The following is a 21,170-nucleotide window of genomic DNA, read 5'->3' as shown; positions in this document are numbered from 1 at the left end:
GGATTCTCTGATAGTGACTGGGCTGGATCCATTGATGACATGAAGAGCACTTCCGGATATTGTTTCAGTTTAGGCTCAGGAGTTTTTTCATGGTGCACAAAGAAGCAGGAGACAGTAGCACAATCCACTGCAGAATCTGAATTCATAGCAGCAACAGCAGCTGTAAATCAAGTTTTGTGGCTGAAAAAGATCTTATGTGATTTACACCTCCAACAGAATCACAAGACAGAAGTGTTTATCGACAACCAGGCAGCAATTGCGATTTCAAAGGATCCAGTGTGTCATGGCAAGACTAAACATTTTAACATCAAGCTCTACTTCTTAAGAGAGATGCAGCAAAATGGAGAAATAACTTTGGTTTATTGCAGGTCAGAAGATCAATTGGCAGATTTGTTTACAAAGCCACTTCCTGTCAGCAAGTTTGAGCTATTGAGGCAGAAAATTGGAGTTTGCAGATCCTAAAGCAAGGAGGAGTGTTAATTATTTGCTTTTGGACTGCATTAAGTTTTTTTTTATTATTGTTTCAGTTTGTTGTTTTAGTCAATTAGTGGTTCCTGCACTTTAGGAGAAAAGTAGTTTTTGTTATTCCACTTCCTTATCTAGTGGGTATGTGGCAGTTTCTGTTCATCCCACTTCCTAGTTTAGTGGTGATGTGGTAGTGTCATGGATTAAAATCCTATAAATGTACTGCTTCAGTAAAGTAAAAATGTGTGATTCCCATTCCTTTCACCTACGTATTTTTCTTATATCTCTGTCCTAAATATTTCTGTTTATACCATAAACCAACACTTTGGGTGCCATTGAACGGTTGGCACCTTCCACCATCTCAAGCTCCATAGGCTACTCAATTGAAGCCATATTCCAGATTCATCTATCTTCCGTATCTTTTCCTACTATTTGCTTATTCTGGCTCCATGTTCTAGTTTTTTCTTGACCACTTCTTGCCATATATTTAATTCTCTTGAACTGACTAGTGTGATCTCTACAATTAGAGTTGTTCGTACGATTTTCAATGAGGATTCCATCATAGGTTGGCTTCTTGCTTTTGCGAGCATAAGGAATATGTTGGCTTGTTATCACAATAGCATTATGTCTGTTGTTAGTACTATTTTCTTTATCAACTGATGGAGCTTTATTCACTTGATTCACTTATTACTAACCACAATATGATAATTGTACAATGAAAGATAAAAAGATAGCTAGTTGTTACTTGATTCACCCCTTGTGGTCTCCTTGACACTTAGCCCTGAAAAACCTTCAATAATACAATCTGAAAGGGGTTTTTTGATGAACAGTGCATGCAATTTGAGCTCCCTTCTCCTGATTCGTAATTTCAGCCTCTTTCAACTCCACCCTTATGCCCACTTGATTAGCTAGCACCCACTCCCTAATTTTATCTTCCTTCAGCTTATTCTCTTTTGAATCCTCCATAAAATTAGGACACATTCTGTGATCATGGCCTATTTTTGCACAATAGGTATAAACAATTTCAAGTCTTTCATATCAGACAATAACTTCAAGCGGGTTTTTATCTAGTCCAGTCATTCTAACCGAGTCTTTCACAATATTTTGTCACATAATATTAAATTTGAGAGTGATAATTTTACCTTTCTAATATTTTCGACAACTACTTGTCTTAATATGGTAGGTTAGAGTGGTATTGAAGATAATAGTTTAAATATGAATATAACTTAAGATAAGTAATTTAGTCAAATAAATTCATTATTTAATAATTAAAAATTATTCTAACTAGAGTTAAAATTCAAATAAGTCTTTAAAGTTATACTCGCGTTTCAAATTGGTTCCAAAAGTTTTAATTTATTCAATTTGGCCCCTCAATATGACATTCGTGACTCACGTTATTTTATAGCCCTGTTTTTATCACTAAGCCATTAATGTTTATTGAAATAAATTGACCAATGTCACACTGAATTTTCTAATGGCTATCTGATATTGCAATTAAAATTTTTTACTTCAAATTTTTCCTAAAAATCTTTTAAAATGCTCAAGTAAAATTAGAACTAGGGTTTAGAGACTTCTAGGGAGAAAATTAAGGTTAAAATATTTCAATTACAATATCAAATAGTTGTTAGGAAATCAAATGTGATAACTGTCAGTCCATATTAATATGTAGTTAATAATTCTTTGACGAAAATAAAATTAGTGACCAATGTGAGTTATAAATATTAAATTGTGAGATCAAATTAAATAAATTAAAATCTTAATAATCAAATTAAAACGCAAATGCAACTTCATAAACCAATATGAATATTTCTTTAATACTCATACTATCACTCATTCTAATTCTTTTTGTGAGTTTAAAATATAACTTTTTGTTGTACCGTTCCGTTTTTTGTCATATAGGGCCGGTCCAATTTTATGGACTAACATTTTGCAAATTTCTATGATCCATTCACAATTTATGTCAAACAAATCTGTAAGTAATTAAACGAAATATGCCAAAATTTTCAAAAAATAAAATAAAACACGGTCCTTACCAAAATAAATAAATAAATAAATAAAATAAAATAGAGTCCCTTGCTATTTATTTTCATTGACTATTCATTGGAAAGAAATTTTAAGAGGTAACATTTTTATTTAATCAATTATAATATTATTTTATTCTAAAATTATATATTGATTAATTTCATGAATTCATGAGTGCTTTTTATAGTATTCATGAAGTTTTGGCTTTAAACCTCATTGCCATTAATATTAAAAAATGTTAAACCAAAAAATATTAAAAAAATGTTAATCAATTGAAATCCATAAAAAAATTAACCTATTTCAAAATAGTTCAAATGTTTTTCAGAAAAAAGTAAAACACAAAAAATACTAAATTCATATATATCTTTCGTTAATTATTGAAAATCGATTATCGCTCTGATTTATAGACTAAAACGATTTTTTTTTCTTGACAAAAAATTCGATGTCCTTCTCTTCAAGAGGGTTAGTACTTAGTAGTTCTTTTCTCTATAATATTTAATCAATAATTTCATATTACACTTTATGCTTTTTTTTATCAAAAATCAAAATTAATAAATTTATTTTTTACCAGTTATATTTTTCTTTTCCTTTACTAAAATACCATAGTTTTCTCCCATAAAAAGGGGAAAAAATGAATAGACAAAAAGAAAGGGAAAAAAAACCTGAAAAATGATTATAATTATTATGGCCTCTCATTGCAATAAACTCGGCTGAAAAATCACCAATAATTATTTGTAATCAATAAAAGGGCTCTTTCGCCACTCTTCTGTTATTCTGCTTCCTCCGCCACTGTTTTCAACACTTTTTGAATTGCTGCCTCTTGAAATTATTTATCTTGTTAGAAGCTCTTGGATCATGGTGATGTCATCTACAATGTCAAAGAATTAAGGCTAAACAACGACAATGATAGTGGTGGAAGGATCGTTGATATCGACAAAATTGCAGTGTAAACTGTAAATGACATCAATCTTGGCACAAAGAAACTATTATAAAGAGGGATGGGATGTGTTATAGTTATTAAATTAAAGATCATCACTAGATAATTGAAAGAAAAAAAAAAGTAGAATTATAAAAAAATTGAATTTAATTAGTTTTGGACTTCCGTCAAAAATCACAAACACTGCAGGGTCATTTTTTAAATATTATAGCAAGTGCACCAATAATCCCATGTTCTTGTATAGCTTGTTTCTCCTGATGTATACTACAATAATTTCTGCAAACAACGACAGAAATTTTACAGCGATTTTATAAAACTGTCGTTAAATGAATAATTGCGGCGCATATTGCGGTAATTAAGAGTGGGACTGCAATCAGTCTTATATTTAGCGGCAGTTTTCTTAGAACCACTGCGATATGCACTTAGGTGGATTATTATTTTATATTTTGCGACGATTTTCTTCCAACCGCTGCAAATGTGTTTAACTACATATTTCAATGTTTTTTTAGTAATAACCATCTGGGATAATCTAGTTAAGTTAATACTACTTTTTTAAAATACATATGTTTAAATCATTGTTACTTAAACTCGTAATACTATTTCTAGATTCGTTTTACGTAAAAAAGTTCAAAGTTAAATAAGTTATATATGTTAACTCATGTGAATAAATTTACCAACGAGATTTTCTCATTTATTATATTATCATTTAAATTTGCATTCAAACATAAATGTAAAAAAAAATACAATCATAATCTGAATTTATAAACTTAAAATAAAGTTCTAACGAGCATAAATTAAAATTACTCTTTTTCGAAGTTATGCCTTACTAAACCGAAATCAAGAAATTCTAAAAGTAGATAAATATGTAAAATTGCGATCCAAACCATTAAATTAAAGGAATCAACGTAACTCTTATAATAAAAGGTCAAAATTTCTTTTCACTCATTCTTAAATTAATTATATTTTTATTTAACAATAATTATCAACCTACTTATTTTTTCTTTTCATAATTTTAGATATCTGTTCTTGTGAAGGTTGGTTGTGGTATAACTTGTCCTCCCATGATTATCTTCTAGTCTTCAGTCGGAATGAGTTATACCTCGGCACTAAGAGAACATAGAGGATGAACACCTACAAAAGGTACTCCTTCGCTCAAGGTAGCATATGAATAATCGATTATTCGTTCTTGAAATATCTAGATCAGTTTCTTACCTCCATTTTTATATATTTGGGATAAGTATCAATAGTTGTTTAACCGATTGATTTATCTAAATGGGAAATAAAGGCATTATAGACCATTTTAATGTTTGTTGTTGATAACCGCTCTATAACATTTATAGCCGAGCTATAACATGTAACCAATTTATAATGGACATATTATAGCCCCCAAACTTGGCCTAGTGATATTTTGATAAAGCAGGTTGAACTTTAAATAATGAGTTATAACTCAGCATTTTTCAGTTATAGGTATAGGATCTCCAGTTCAACATACTTTATTAAAATTACTAAAAATGTTTTGAAAAAGACAAAGAGATTATGTTCAATGTTCAATGACTGTCAAAGCCACCTTAGTGGATTGGGTAACATATTCTCGAAGGTTTTCATGTTGTCTCTGGTTTGATTGTGTTTAGATAATCATGCAAATAAATAGAAGATGCAGCAAACTGATTTTCAAATAGTTTAGCCAGCTCCTGAAAATGTAGATTCTATAGAAAAAGAAGAAAATCAATTAAGTGTAGGACCGTCTAGAAAAGTAGGGAAACAACGATATAAAATAGGGTCAAAAGCATTATTTACTATCTTTATGGAACGAGATTTTTTTACGTATTTTTTCGGATCTCCCATACCATCATAAGGAGTTAAAGTCATTAATAATGCGAAGTTCTTGGATAATGGAAAATTCATGACATATGCTGTGAATGGACCAACTGTGGGGTCCAATACGGCTTCTTCATTGGCTGGTTGATCCTCCTCTGATTCCTGGGTTTCAAAAACATGAGTTGGATCAGAGTTTGCTTCCTCATCGTTCGATTGTTCGAGGTGATCATCATTATGAGTTATTCGAGCATTGGTAAGCTCGACTATTTGATTTGTCATTCTTTGATTTTCTTTCGCCATGCACTGATTAGCCTATTGTAATTCCATTACCATCCGAAGAAGTTTGAATGGCGTTGGAGGAGGTCAATCAGCCATAGGCAAATCTGAAAGTTCTGCAGCCTAAAGAAAAGTTTTAAATCTTCGGCTCACATTGGGTGCCAATTGTTCTTGTAAAAGTTGGTTGTGGTAGAGCTCGTCCTCCGAGAATTATCTTCTAATCTTCCGTCGAGATGAGTTTTACATCGGCACCAGTAGAACACAGAGGGTAGACACCTACAAAAAGTACTTTAACGCTCAAGTTAGTATATGAGTAATCAATTATTCGTTCTTATTATAATATCTAGATCAGTTTCTTACCTCCTTTTTTTATATATTTGGGACAAGTATAGTAGTCGTGTAACCGTTTGATTTACCTTAATAGGAAATAAAGGCATTATAGAGCATTTTGATATAGCTTTGATGTTAGTCATTGATAACGGATCTATAACACTTATAATCGAATTATAATATGTAACTGAATTAAAATAGACATGTCAATATCTATTAATATTATTTTTTTAATAAATATTTATAGTATATAATAGTATAATAGATATAAATTAATTAATAAATTATTAAAATTTAAAAATAATAGTTATTTTAATACAAAAACAAATAAAAATATTTATAATAAAAAATAATAAAATATTTATTATTTTTGTTTCATATTATTTTAGAATGATTTGATTATTCTTAAATTTTTAGTAAAGATATATATATTTTTAATTTTAAATTTAAATTTTTAAATATTTCATATTTTTAATTTACAGAATCCAATTAACAGGTTTATCCAATAGCTCCTGGTTTAAATCAATAAACCAGTAGTCTATGTTGGTGAAAAGTGAAAACTGAAAACCATGCTATTTAATAATATTTAGAAGCATCCGACGTAAGGCAGTTACATTAGCTTGAAGGAACCAATAGGAGATGACCTTATCCTATCGGAAATCTTACTCACACCACAGCCACCAAATAATATTGTGGCTTCTCGATTCTCTACCAACACACAAAAGCACTAAAAACCGAAACACACACGAGCTTCAACAGAGATAGAAGCAACTAACAATGGCAGCATCACTTCAAGCAGCGGCTACGCTGATGCAATCCCCCAAGCTGGGCATCAGCGGCCGCACCAGCACTCTTCACTTGAAGCCCACTCACTCCCTTTCAAAAGCCTTCGGTTTGGAACCCGTTGGCTACAAACTCACTTGTTCTCTTCATACTGATTTCAAGGACTTGGCTCTCAAATGTGTTGAGGCCACCAAAGTTGCAGGATTTGCCCTTGCCACCTCTGCTCTCGTTGTTTCTGGAGCAAGTGCAGAAGGTGTTCCAAAGAGATTAACCTATGATGAAATCCAGAGTAAGACATACTTGGAAGTGAAGGGGACAGGAACCGCGAACCAGTGCCCAACAATCGAAGGCGGAGTAGAATCATTCGCCTTCAAGCCAGGCAAGTACAATGCCAAGAAATTCTGTCTTGAGCCGACTTCCTTCACTGTCAAGGCCGAGGGTGTCACCAAGAATTCTCCTCTGGAATTCCAAAACACCAAGCTCATGACACGTCTTACCTACACTCTCGACGAGATCGAAGGACCCTTCGAGGTGTCCTCTGATGGAACCGTGAAATTTGAGGAGAAGGACGGCATTGACTATGCTGCAGTGACTGTTCAGCTCCCGGGAGGAGAGCGCGTGCCGTTCCTCTTCACCATCAAGCAGTTGGTGGCATCAGGGAAGCCAGACAACTTTGGTGGGGAGTTTTTGGTGCCGTCTTACCGTGGTAGCTCTTTCTTGGACCCCAAGGGAAGAGGTGCTTCCACCGGGTACGACAATGCAGTAGCATTGCCGGCCGGTGGAAGAGGAGACGAGGAAGAACTGGCTAAGGAGAACAACAAGAGTGCTTCATCATCCAAAGGGAAGATCACTTTGAGCGTGACGCAGAGCAAACCAGAGACTGGAGAGGTTATTGGTGTGTTTGAGAGCATTCAGCCATCAGACACTGATTTAGGTGCCAAAGCTCCAAAGGATGTTAAGATCCAAGGAGTGTGGTATGCTCAGCTTGAGTCATAGACCTGTTTTATATGGTGTAATTTGTGTCTTATTTGATTTAGATTTTGTTTGTAACTTCCACACGGTGTTGCTCTGCGATCTCTTGTGGAATCGTGAACAATGAGAGGTTTATCATGTTTGTATATTATATTGACTTCAAATATAATGCTTAAAATTGTGGTCTATGGTACAATTCTCCGTGTGCAATTCTGCATCATCAAAACTGGTCCTAATATCATGTCACATAAAATTTCTTTCGAAAGCTTAATCTAGTAGACAAAAGCCAACAAATTATTCTCCATTTGTTGTGCTCTCTAGAAGATCTGTAGGATAATCTCCAATTTTAGAAATTTTTAGCATATATCATTTTGATACTCTTTTAACTTGATTATTTACGTGTCAAATACTAAAAATATTTTGAATATTATAATTTAAACAATATTTATTTTACTATAATTCATTTTAATATAAAAATTGTCAAACATAAATTACGTTAACACAAACTTATTTCCAACAAAATTAAATTTATAAAATTAATTCCATACAAATTTATTTGTAAACTATAATCTAAATACACACTGAATTACAATTTGTTGTAGAATCAGAATGTGATACAAGTTGATATCAGAAGGCATAGTATCTATAATACATGCAGGGTTGCATGACATTCCGCATTAAAGAGTAATTACCTTTTAGGAGCCAATAAAATATTTGTACAATATATATAATGAAAATTTATAGAATATTGAAGTATTAGAGATAAAATTTATTAACTAACGTCAAATTTAAGGGTAATGATTTCATATAACAATAAGTCAATAACAATATTCTATTGGCTAACCTGGTGTGGTGTATAAAATCTAAATCCACAGCAATACTCTAGTCTAACATGATTTAAATAACAATTATATTAAATATATATTAAAACTGATTAGCCACTAAAATTAATTATTAATGTAAAATATATAAAAAAAATTAAATAAAATATAATTTATATATAAATATAATAATAACTGATTTTAATAATATATAAATAATATTTTTGTTTAAAAAATAAAAATTTAAATATAATCAATTTCATGTAAAATTATAAATTATAACAGAAAACGGTTAGATAATTTGATTAATTTAACTAAATTTTTAATTAATGATTTTCAATTATCAACTTCACATGAAATTGACTCCACCTAAATTTTCATCTTAAAAAAAATCTAACGATTGTGTATGTTATGTGTCAGCTATAGGAGCTTATCATACCTATGAAAGGACACATGTTACCACATTTCATGCACTCTCTACTACGTGTTCTTCCTTCCTCCCACCGCCTCAAAGTAATCCATAACATGCATCTTTGTTTGTTTGTTTCTGTTCTTCGCTCGTGAATAAACACTGCACTTATCAAAAAATAATCCAGCAAAAACAATCAACCTAACTAAAATCTTTATAATATATCACACATATATAGCTTGCTACCTTTCTTGATTAGATATACGCAAACAAACAAGAAGAAAAAGCTTAGGCTGGTGTACGTTTATGTGTGTGTAATCATTATTATTACAATAACTTCTTCTAAGTTTGAGAAGAAAGCAAATAATAATGATAAATAATTTGTTGGTTAATTTTGCTCATGAACACAAGAAAGTGGTCCCAATATCACTGTTTGTTGCTGTTCTGTGCCTTTGCTTGGTCATTGGTCACTTGCTTGAAGAAAATCGATGGGTTAATGAGTCCATTGTAGCCATTTTAGTTGTAAGCAAGCCACTTTCACTTCATCTCTGTTATTTCAATCTTCTACTTTTGTTCTATATTTTGTTATATGTATGCATGCAACATTATTTGTTGTTGTTAAAATCAATGAATATAACAACAAAATGAAAAAACTATTGAATTTTGGGAGAAGTCTGATAAGAAATTAATCACTATTTTATTTCCCACTGAATTATGTCATTACAAATTTACAAGAACAAGAAATAAAAATTTAATTTGTTCTATTTAGTGTCTCTAACATTCTCCTTGGTAGGGATGCATAGCTGGAAGCATACTCTTATTAGTCACCAAAGGAAAAAGTTCCCACATTCTTACCTTTGATGAAGAACTCTTCTTTATATATCTCCTTCCTCCCATAATCTTCAATGCTGGGTAAAATAAACTTTTCTCTGTTCTCTTTAATTTCTTGTATATATATATTATATGGTGAAACTCACATGCAGGTGGTGTCTGAAATTGATAGCTGAGAACGTAAGATGATTTATCAGATTTGATTAAATTATCATCTAACGGTTATTTATTATTAATTATCAACTTCATATGAATTACATGTGAGTTTTCACCATATTATATAGCACTTGATTAATTTCTTTGCTGCCAAAAGTTTTGATGTTTTGATCTTTCCTTTCAAACAGATTCCAGGTGAAAAAGAAACAATTCTTCCATAACTTCTTAACCATCATGATGTTTGGAGTGATTGGTGTTTTTATTTCGACTTCTATTATTACGGGCGGTAATACAAATCTCTTAACTTTTTATGTGAAATTTATAGTAGCATTAGTATAATATGGATCACCATGAAACACTGTTTTGAAACTTACCTTCAAATGTTTTTGTATTTGGTACACCTAGGCAGTTGGTGGCTGTTTCCTAAGTTGAACTTCCTCGGCTTGAGTGCCCGGGATTACCTCGGTGAGATTGGTAAACTGAGAATTAGAGCTTTGTTTTCTTATTTTACCATTTTTTATATTTTAGAGAAGTTTTTCTATGTTTAAATGTGCCTCTAATAAGTAATAATATGTCGAGTAATGTTAGAGAGGAAAAAAAAAAGTCAGGACTTGTTTTATTTAGAATTAATGAATGCTACATGCTAAATAAAAATTTCTGACTGCTTTAGGCTAATTTTCTTTGGTTATCAAACATTTTTGAATATGCCTAACATTTAACAAGAAAAATTGGTCTTTTTGGGAGCTTTAGTTAATGACTTAAAAAGAGATACATTTAGCAAGGAAAATTGGTCTTTTTGGGCGCTTTAATTAATGACTTAAAAAGAGATTAAGTCTGATTGGTTTTATTTTTATCTTTTCTTACTTTTAATATTTTTTATTTTTAAAATTTCATGAAGAAAATTGATTTCACTATTTTTCTTCACGTTGAAAATTAAATAGAAAATGAGAATAAAAAGCAGTCAGTTTGGTTCAATTTTTATGATAGGTGTTGTGTATATTGACAAATTTGTTTGTAGGATATAAGATGCCTGTTATTGTTCCTTTAATCCTTATTATCATATTGTAATGATAATTAATTATTAGCTCACCTTAATTTAATTGAATTGAATTCAGCTATAGGAACAATTTTCTCATCAACAGACACAGTTTGTACACTGCAGGTTGGTTGAAATAACCCCCCAAGTTGGGATCAAATGAACATTAAGGTTGAGTTTGTTTCTGAGAACAGGATAGGACAAGATACTAAAAATAAGATAAGACAAGACACGGATGGACAGAGACTCAAAATTTTGTGTTCTTGTATTCTGTTTGGTAATAAACTAGAACAAATTATGAAAATCCAATTTATTTTCATTTTTTTATTCAAAAAATTTGAGATGAAAAATATAATAATAAAAAATATAATTATAAAAAATTAACAAAAATAATGAAAGAAAAATGAAAAATAAGATGTGCCCCTTGTTAGTGTCTGTTTCTTTGTCTTTCCTGTTAGGATGGACACAAAATACACTAATTCAGTGTCTCTGACACATTGTCTCTGTTCATGTTTCTCCTGTTAAACACGATTTTGTGTCTCTGTGTTTCTGTCTTAGTATTCTGTCTCTATAAACAAACGCAACCTAATAGTCCCTAAAGTAATGCATGTTCAAACTTAATAAAAAGGAGTAAAATGCAAATAGAGTAAAGTTAGAAGGTTGGTTGTGTTGTAGGTGCTGCATCAAGATGAAACTCCTTTACTATACAGCATAGTGTTTGGGGAAGGAGTGGTGAATGATGCAACATCAGTTGTTCTCTTCAATGCTGTTCAAAAGCTTGATGTTTCCAGACTCGGTGGCAGGGCATTCCGCGTTCTCGGAGATTTCTTGTATCTCTTCTCATCAAGCACTGCTCTTGGAGTATTAGTAAGTTTCGGATGTTAATAAAATAGTTATATGATGATCACATGTAACATGATCATTTTGCAATGTGTTACTGTTTAATTAGCAGGAGAACCAATTTGACTACTACTAATTTGAAACGTTTAACTTTGAGTATCAATTTGGTGAATACGTGATCTTTAAGGGGCATTTTGACTAATAGTCCTAATATGTTTTAGAAATGTGATTTCATACTATACAAAACTTAAGTGAGATTTACAAAATTGAGTAATGTTTGAGGCTAGTAATTTTTATTTATGCTGATCAACACTTTATATACTTTAACACTATAAGGTAGCGTTTGTTTTGAGGTAATGGGACGGTGAGACTGGACTCAATATCATATTTGTTGGCCTTAGTACTAAAATTTCAAAAAAGTAGAGACACAAGAGACTGAAATTTTTGGAGATGGAGATTGAAATTTTAATAACATTTTATACTTAAAATACTTCAATTTCAATTAATTAATTCTAACTTTATATTTTGTACAAATTAAATTAGAGCTTTATTCTTATTTCAGTCTCTGTCTCCTATTCTATACCAAATACAATACTAAGACTTATTTCAGTTTCTGTCTCTCAGTCTCAAACGCTATCTAAGTACATTTGACTTTCTTTTGACATCAGTAAGTTTGTTGGCTAACTGCGGTAAAAAAAATTGTGAAAGAAAGTCTTGTATGATATAAAATTACTCTTTACAAAATTAATTAGGAGTCCATTTCCATTTATGGTAAGTTTCATTTTTGATTAAACTAGCTTAGTAGCTTTTACATGTAATACTTAATAGTTTTCATGGACAATTTAAATAATCGGATTATTCCACAGACCGGACTACTCACAGCATATATCTTGAAAGGCTTAAGTTTTGGAAGGTATGTATGTATGTATGTTTTCCAAGAATGGTGTGAAATTGGAATATCAAAGTTCATTGATTGCATACACAATAAATTTGCTTCTGCATATTCCTGCAGACATTCAAGTGTTCGCGAAATTTCATTGATGATGTTAATGGCATACCTATCTTACATGTTGGCCGAGGTATTTGAAGTTCATGCAATGTTATTATTGTTTTCTGTAGAATAATATATGCAGGCCATTTACCTTGGCCATTAAATTAAATTATCTTATAATTAATCTATTAGAGTGAAAGATAGTTCAGAGCAGAATTGGAGTACACATTTAATTTCTTCTTTATGTTGGTTCACCACTATAGGCAATAAACATTAATACAACTATAGCTCAATGTTTTAGAATTTTTAGCACTCAACTCGACTGGTTTGACCAAATTTGACCGGATCATTATACATTGCATAGATATAAACATAGGTATAGAAAAATAAATTAAAAAGGAAAAAATATGTTGGTTACAAAGTGTATCCATATTATATGGATATAGAGTAGAATTAAAGTATACTAAAATATAAATATATTTATTTAACTTATTTTCAATGTGTACTTTGTATTCTAAATATATATTTTATACTAGTGGCTGATTTTAGTATATATCTAATATGGTTAGAATAAAATAGATGTAACAATAATTTTCTCCTCATTTGATTTTTCAAACCTGCTTTTTTCTTTTGGAGTGAGCGAGATATTTTAACAAAAAACCTTGTATTTTTTATTTTTTGGTTACATTCATGGCAATGAGATTCTTTTGACCTGCATACCAATCTATTTTCATAGTGCAGATACAGTGAACTTGCGAGTGATTTTCTTTTATTAACATCCATGTTATTATTATAATTCATAGGTAATGTTAGAGAAACAGTATCTAAATTTACTTTATATAACAACATTTATAGTTTCATCTAAAATTGCACAACTATTCTAGCAATAATTAATTAATACTAAATAAGATAATTTTTTTACTGTTTGGGCCGATTTTTTATTGTCTCCTAAATATTATTGTAATTCTATTAACTTCTTATGCAGCTACTTGAATTAAGTGGAATCCTCACTGTTTTCTTTTGTGGGATACTAATGTCACATTATGCATGGCATAACGTAACTGAAATTTCAAGAATCACAACCAGGTATTAATTAATCATTTCAAGATTCAGTGCCTTCAAGTATACAGCAGATTCAATACATGTGTTCCTCTCCTATACAGGCATGTGTTTGCGACAATATCGTTTATTGCAGAAACTTTCATATTTCTTTACGTGGGAATGGATGCACTTGACATTGAAAAGTGGAGAATGACCAAATTAAGGTGCTAGTCCCTAAGAAAATGCTTTTTTTTCTTTGGTTAATTTAGATATTGAGTAGATATTGCATGAATTAGATAATGTGATAATATCATATAGTATACTGCTTCAATTAAATTTCACACTCCTTTTTTTGGTCAAAATAAATAAACCACATAGGCACCTACTAATGATGATTCTCTTACTGCAGTTCCGGAAGTTTGATGGGAATTTACGGTTGCTTAATCTTACTGATATTAGTTGGGCGTGCTGCATTCGTCTTCCCGCTCTCGGCTTTTGCCAATTCCATGATGAGTAGGCGCGCCGAGAGCGGGTCAAGTATCACATTCAAACATCAGGTCATTTAACCATGTTTATTAGTATATTGTTTCCAATTTCTCATGATGTTCTAGTTAAAGGATTATTTGTTATTTTCTTAATCTTGGTTATTCCAGATAATTATTTGGTGGGCTGGTCTAATGAGGGGAGCAGTCTCAATTGCTCTTGCTTTCAAACAGGTACATACATGCATGAAATTTAATAAATTTTGACATTATAATTCAAAAGAAATTGTTGTCACCAATGACCAATAATACAATTGGATTATTGTCTCCTTTTTATTTATGCAGTTCACATTCTCTGGTGTTACCTCTGATCCCGTGAATGCAACTATGATTACCAACACTATTATTGTTGTTCTTTTCACCACATTAGTAAGTTTACTATTACTCTATTTAATAGTAGATCTTTCAACACTGTTGAATAGAATTGTTTGTTCATGTGCATATATTGGTGAAAACTCGTGTGAAGTTGAATTCACATGAAGTTGATACTTCAGAACCGTTAGATGAAAATTTAATCAAATTAGTCAAATCATCTAACGACTCTCAGGTAACGTGAAGTCAATTGTACCTGAGTTTTCACCTTTCTAATTATCTTAGGTGTACACAAAAGAGCAGTCACAAAATCAGTCATCTCTATAGAGTATATATTGGAATATAAAATAACATTAAAAATGAGTTAAACAATACATATATTTATATACAAATTGATTTGATGACTGATTTTTTGTATGCATATATCTCCCAACACCAAATTGTTCATATTTTGGGAAATTCGACAAGTATTTAGAAGGTACCACAGAATTTCCCTAAATGATTTAGAGAAATGATATTTTGATAATATCCTTGCAGGTGTTTGGTTTTCTAACAAAACCACTGATTAGATACATGCTTCCCCACAACAATGGAACAAGAAGAAACACAAACCATGAAGCAGCAGGGACACCTGGTGAGGACTTGAACTTACCTTTGTTGTCTTTTGAAGAGTCAGCAGCAACAAACATAAGCCGTGCAAAGGAAAGTCTTTCCATGTTCATAGGGTCTCCAGCGTACACCATACATCACTATTGGAGAAAGTTTGATGATGCATATATGAGGCCTCTGTTTGGTGGACCCCACCATAACAGGTCGCGGTGCTAGTCAAATACTGTGTAATATACGAAGTAATTTATTTAAAGATATCAAATTATTTAATAATATGCAGTTATTATTTCATGTCCCTTCATGAACAGTCCTTTAAAGCAATGAAACCTGTGAGCATCTATCTTTAACATTGATTTTCATTTGAGAAATGGCTCTATTAATTTAAAATTAGTATTACCACCGCTTTTTTTTTAACAGAGATCAAGCCAAATGTAGATTTCAACTTCTTGTAATCTTATTGTTGTACAATAAAATAACCTTGTTTAATTTCATGTTCTTTAACATCTCTCCCATAACCTTTTTTTGTATCATTGGATGTGAAAGTATCTTCAACAACCAAAACATGCACTTTCTTATCTATCTCAATGTAACTAAGACCATGTGTTTTTCACTTTCCTTTCGTGGATCAGATAGCATCCTAAAATCTAAAATGTGAGAAATCTAAAATTCTAATGAGTTTATGGTTGATTTTTTTTTTAAATAAAGAAAGCTCGACACATTAGAGTGGAGTAACTAAAGAAATAGTCATAACAAAAAACAAATTAGAACGTAAAAATCGAACTCCTGTTATTTCTCGTATTGTCATTAACAACTAAGAGGATCAGTCCATTTTTTGTAGTTTAAAAACGTCTTCTTTTCTATAATTTCAACACCTGTTTTTTATTATTAAAAATTTTGTTGTTACATTCTAACCAAATATTTTAAATTATTACAAAAATTTAGTCAGCCACATCCTTTTCTGCTATTTTCTGTTAAGATAAATCAGACTAACTCTCAAACAGTTCTTTAATGGTTCTTGGGACAACCCAATTTTTATCAAAAAAATCTCAGTCAAGCGCATCACATCTGTTACGTAAACTCACACGAAAAAAACACCTGTTACGTAAGCTCATACGAAAAAAATAAATGATGTACAAGTTTCAAGTCTTTTTTACATAAAACACATATAATGTCACTCTTTGGAATAACTTCTAATGTGCTAAACCTCTCTTTAGAATTCACTCTACGACTAGCACAAATTAAGCAAAAAGCTCAATTTTCGGAGGTACCAGTCCTCTTTATGGTTGATTTTTTTTTAAGTTAAGAGTGAGATTCGAATTCAAAAATTTTAGACGAAGATAGAAGAACTATGTTATTTGAGTTATAGTTTATTAACAATTTATGATTGATTTTAATAAAGTAAATCCTTAAACATAACAAAGTTCAGTTTAATATAAATCGAGCTGAATTTCATGTATTTTGAGTGTTTCGATTAATTTATTCATTCTTATTATAGCGATATCTAAATTTTTTTTATATTATGTTTAAGACATATTTTTTTTAGGCAGTAATTTTATTTATTTGACAAAACTTGAAAATCAACTAATTATTTTTTAGTAAAATTTTTTTAAAAAAATTAATTTTTTTATCTATTATTATTCAATTAAAATATAAAATACTAAATAAATATAATAAATATACTCCATAATAATAATTATATTATTATTATAACTTTTAGTTACAAATACTAATTAAATATAATAAATATACTTCATAATAATAATTATATTATTATAACTTTTAGTTACAAATATTAAAAATTTTACGACTTCTACATATTAATATTCTTACTACTGTATTATTTAGTCTAATGCATATTACATAAGACTTTATTATTTTTTATTTTTTAATCTCTCACACCAATTAATAAATTTTTTTTAAGTAAGTTTAAATTTGTCACGTTTGTTTACTAAATACATTCAAATATATAATAATTATAAAATTAATTCGTAATTTTATATTATTATTTTTGTGTTTTTTATTCTTATTCATTTTAAAAAATTTTTCTTTAATTATTTGCAACCCAAGACAAATTATGACAACTAAAACAAATATAAAAATAAAAGCAAATGAAGATTTAGTTTTATACAACTCTAATATAAAAGGTCTATGTCTTATTTTTTAAAATAAATGAATTTAAATTTTTAAAATAATAAACTATATTTTAATTTATATTACATTTTAGTTAAATACTTATAAGAAATTATATATAAATTATCAAATAAATATTCTGTAAAATATTTTTAATATAATACAATTCAAATTTAACATTAGTTTACATACTATCTAATGATCGATTGAAAGTTCTTACACAGTTTCATCTTACAATGCAGTTGCTTTCTTTGTTTCAATCGAATACCAATTGTCGATAAGACTAAGCTTTGAAAAGATAGAGGTCAAGAAGTTTCGAAAAGCAAGACAAGACTTGGGCACCGTAGAGCAAGCTTTCAGGCGACAAGCAGAAGGATTGAGGCTGACTATAGCCTCAGATGATTAGGTAAGGGCAGGATTCGAACTTGCAGTTTAATAATATACCACTAATTAGAATACACTATAGTTAATTAATTTTCCTCTCCACATATCGCGCGGATCTCACCCTAGTTTTAAATAAATACGTGGCAACATATACAAGTTATATAATATAACCTAAAAATGAGAATTTACTCTTTTTTTATATATTTTTTGGTGATTGGAAATTTAAAACTAAAAAGAAAAGGAAAATAAAGTCTTAAGAGACTAAGAAGGCGCAGGGCAATCCCTCTGAATACTCATTTCAAACTCCTTCCAAGGCACTGGAAGTTCTACATGCTGAGAATGCAATCTCAACACCGTCTTCGTCATGATGTCTGCCGTTGTGTTTGCATTTCGCGGGATGAAGCGAAAATTAACTCGCCTCTTCCAAGTCATGATATCTCTTACTTTAAACACCAAATGATCTACACACCCAACATTATTATGATAATTGTTAACAAGAATGAAAGCCTCCAGACAATTCATTTAACAAATCATATCTCTTTGTCCAAGTCCCAAACTAAAAAAAAAAATCCTCTCGAACTTGAAGATTATTGCAGCTCTCTATTATTCCCAAACAGCCTAGTTGCCAATTTTCGTTCCAGTCTCTACTAACAGGCACACCCAATTCGTTCACTAGAATTAGAGTAACTAGCATCACAATTGATCTTAAAAGTACCCATCGAAGGAGAAACCCAAAAGCAACTAATCGTAGAAGGAATAGAAACTCGTTGCAATTCAAAGACATTCCGAAACTCCTTCTCGAAGGCTAGAGCCATACAAGCCACATTAGATGGAGGCCAAGGCTCATGATGGTTAAAAATCTCATTGTTCCTAACTTTCTAAATCCACCACGAACCAAAAAAGAATCTAAAAGGATGCTATTTGTTATGGGACAAAAACCATTTCTTTAAATCCAGAGGATGACTAAAAATCTCTAGAGTCTGCCAAACAAGTTGAGCTTTCGGATAATTCTTAATACAATGAGAAACTATTTTCTGGCAAATCAAGCAATTGGGGCAACTATCTGTAGGTAACTGGTCTCTCCTGAAATGAAAAACAGTAGTGGGTAGTGCCTCTTGCAGACAAAGCCAAGCCAAGCCAAGAATTTGATCTTTTTTGGAACAAGCTGACACCAAAGCCAAAGCCAATTTTCTCTCTCCTCCTATCAAAATATCTTCTTGCAGAGCCATAAGTAGTCATTCCAGACATCATAAACCTTAGCCGCCCCACCGGACCAAGTCCAGCCTACCACTGAACCCGCTTGCACATCTGGGTTGTTAGAGAGAATGCTTTCATGCAAAACCTGGTAAAAAGGAGAACAAACCTTCTCAAGGTGCCACTCTCCAGCCAACCATAGATCTAAAATCCAGATATCCGAGTCAAAAATTTGAACATAATTCATCTCATTACAAAGCAGCCCCTCTTTCCTCCATTTAGAAAACCAAAAATTCCGATCCAAATCAACTATAGACCAATCAAAACCATCCTTCAGAATATCCAAAATTTACAAACTCCTCCAAACATAAGATCTGTTAACTGTAGAATGGCTGAAAACGTCACCCAAATAAAAATAGTATTTAGCTGCCAACAGTTGAACCCAAAGCTTGTAGGGATGATGAAAGAGTTGCCAAACTAGCTTCCCAAGAAGAGCAACATTAACATAAAACGGATCTCAAATTCCTAAACCACCAAACTTCTTAGGAGTGACCAACACCTTCCAGCTAACAAGATTTAGTCCCCGGCCATTGGCTTGACTTTTTCAGAGAAAATTTCTCATCATAGATGCTATAGAATTTATTATCCCTTTGGGAAAGAGAGAGTTGCATGTGGTAAGTAGGAATAACCGCTACAACCGAATTGATCAACCAGAGTCTTCCCTCCCTGTTTAGTAAACGCCATTTCCAGCTGGCTAGCCTTCCTCGGATATTATCTAGAACCTCATTTAAAAGATGCTCGGGTCACCGTAAAATGACTATGAGTAACTTCGAGGTATTTGCCAAAATTCCGGACGAAACAGATGGAGGACACCCCAGTAAAGATTTTTTCTGTCTTTGAACATTACAAAAATACAACGCTTTAGATTTCTCCACATTAATCTTCATCCCAGAAACTTTATAGAAACTTTCCAATGCTGCCATCATATTTTGAACTTGTCGTTTCTCTACTTTACAGAAGAGAAGTAAATCATCGGCGAACATTAAATGAAAAATTCTTGGACCCCCTCTAGAAATAGCAACCGGCTTTCACCTCCCCATAACAACTTGGTGGTTAATCAAGCAGGACAGTCTCTTCATACACAACACGAAAATATATGGTGACATAGGATCTCCTTATCGAAGACCCCCTCTGGGAGCAAAACTGCCCAATCTATCACCATTCCAAAGAATAGACAAAGAGAAAGCTCATAATCAGGTTGACTGTAGGACTAGAAAACCTGAATTTCATGAGGGTCTGCTTTAGAAACCTCCAATCAACTCTATCATACACTTTCTCCAAATCAATCTTAAATGCTAGAGTTCCTTTCTTTGACTTATTCCTTTTCATGAAATAAAGTACCTCTTGCGCTATAATAATGTTGTCCGGTACTCCCCTTCCAGGAATAAATCCCCTTAGAAAGGGCCAACAATATCTGTGAGATGAGGCGGAGTCTGTTGACTAGAACTTTAGTGATAACCTTGTATACTACATTACAGAAACTGATGGGTCTAAATTCCTTCATCGATACCGATGAATCCACCTTGAAAATTAGAACCAGAAGAGTCTCCATCATTTTAGAATCAATAGTACCCCCAGAAAAAGTTTTTCTAACTTTTTTTACATATGCTAATTGTAATAATGTGATTCATTTTATTAATTTAGGCAACATAACTTGATGCTCAAAAAATAAAATCAGAGATTGGGTGAATTCTGATTAGGTAGGGAGAAGAATTGAAGGTAATGCGAGGGAATTTTACAATAATTCAAAAATACTAAGCTCAATTCCACCTCAACCAAAGAAGAAACCATCTCCTTCTTGGCTTATGAAAAGCTTCTCAAAACTCAGCATGTCAAATCAGGGGAAAAAACCAAGAACTCATAAAGCGGCAAAATAGGGGCAATTGCAGAGACTTCAAAGGATGGTACTGATGATTCACACACCTCGAACTAATATTATAATTGCTACTATGGCTGTTAAAAAAGGGAAGATCTCTAGGCTGAAGTAAATGGCAAGAAAAGGAGGTAATAACATAAAGCAAGCTGGAGAAAAAAGGAAGAATGTCGACAAGGAGAATAATGATCAGCAGAAAAAGATCTGGCTTGGTATTAATCAGATGTTAGAAATCAGGTGGAGGGTGTCAACCTTCAATTGGCACTCAAGGAGATATGAGACCGTAGTTTGAAAAGACCTCTAACAGTCTATAATTTAAAAGGGAGGTCAAGATCCCA

General features: G+C 31.6%; 2 protein-coding genes across 2 annotated transcripts; both read left to right on the top strand.

The window, feature by feature from the left end:
- The first annotated feature begins 39 nt into the window (after positions 1–39).
- Positions 40–15,407, top strand: LOC130973763 (sodium/hydrogen exchanger 4). The gene is made up of 16 exons (XM_057898419.1): positions 40–419; positions 924–1,006; positions 9,234–9,355; positions 9,627–9,745; positions 10,009–10,106; positions 10,226–10,285; positions 10,936–10,982; positions 11,532–11,723; positions 12,563–12,609; positions 12,709–12,775; positions 13,673–13,773; positions 13,851–13,952; positions 14,138–14,285; positions 14,382–14,444; positions 14,556–14,639; positions 15,120–15,407. Exons 1-16 carry the CDS (start codon positions 40–42, stop codon positions 15,405–15,407), a joined length of 2,001 nt encoding a protein of 666 aa, XP_057754402.1.
- LOC130966431 (oxygen-evolving enhancer protein 1, chloroplastic) lies at positions 6,556–7,799 on the top strand. The gene has a single exon (XM_057891237.1). It carries the CDS (start codon positions 6,626–6,628, stop codon positions 7,625–7,627), a length of 1,002 nt encoding a protein of 333 aa, XP_057747220.1. The 5' UTR covers positions 6,556–6,625; the 3' UTR covers positions 7,628–7,799.
- Positions 15,408–21,170: the final 5,763 nt, after the last annotated feature.

The sequence above is a fragment of the Arachis stenosperma genome, chromosome 1 (assembly GCF_014773155.1).
Source record: "Arachis stenosperma cultivar V10309 chromosome 1, arast.V10309.gnm1.PFL2, whole genome shotgun sequence".
NCBI classification, from domain to species: Eukaryota; Viridiplantae; Streptophyta; class Magnoliopsida; order Fabales; family Fabaceae; genus Arachis; species Arachis stenosperma.
Note: the sequence above shows the minus strand (reverse complement) of the source record. Positions and strands in the feature narration are given on the sequence as shown.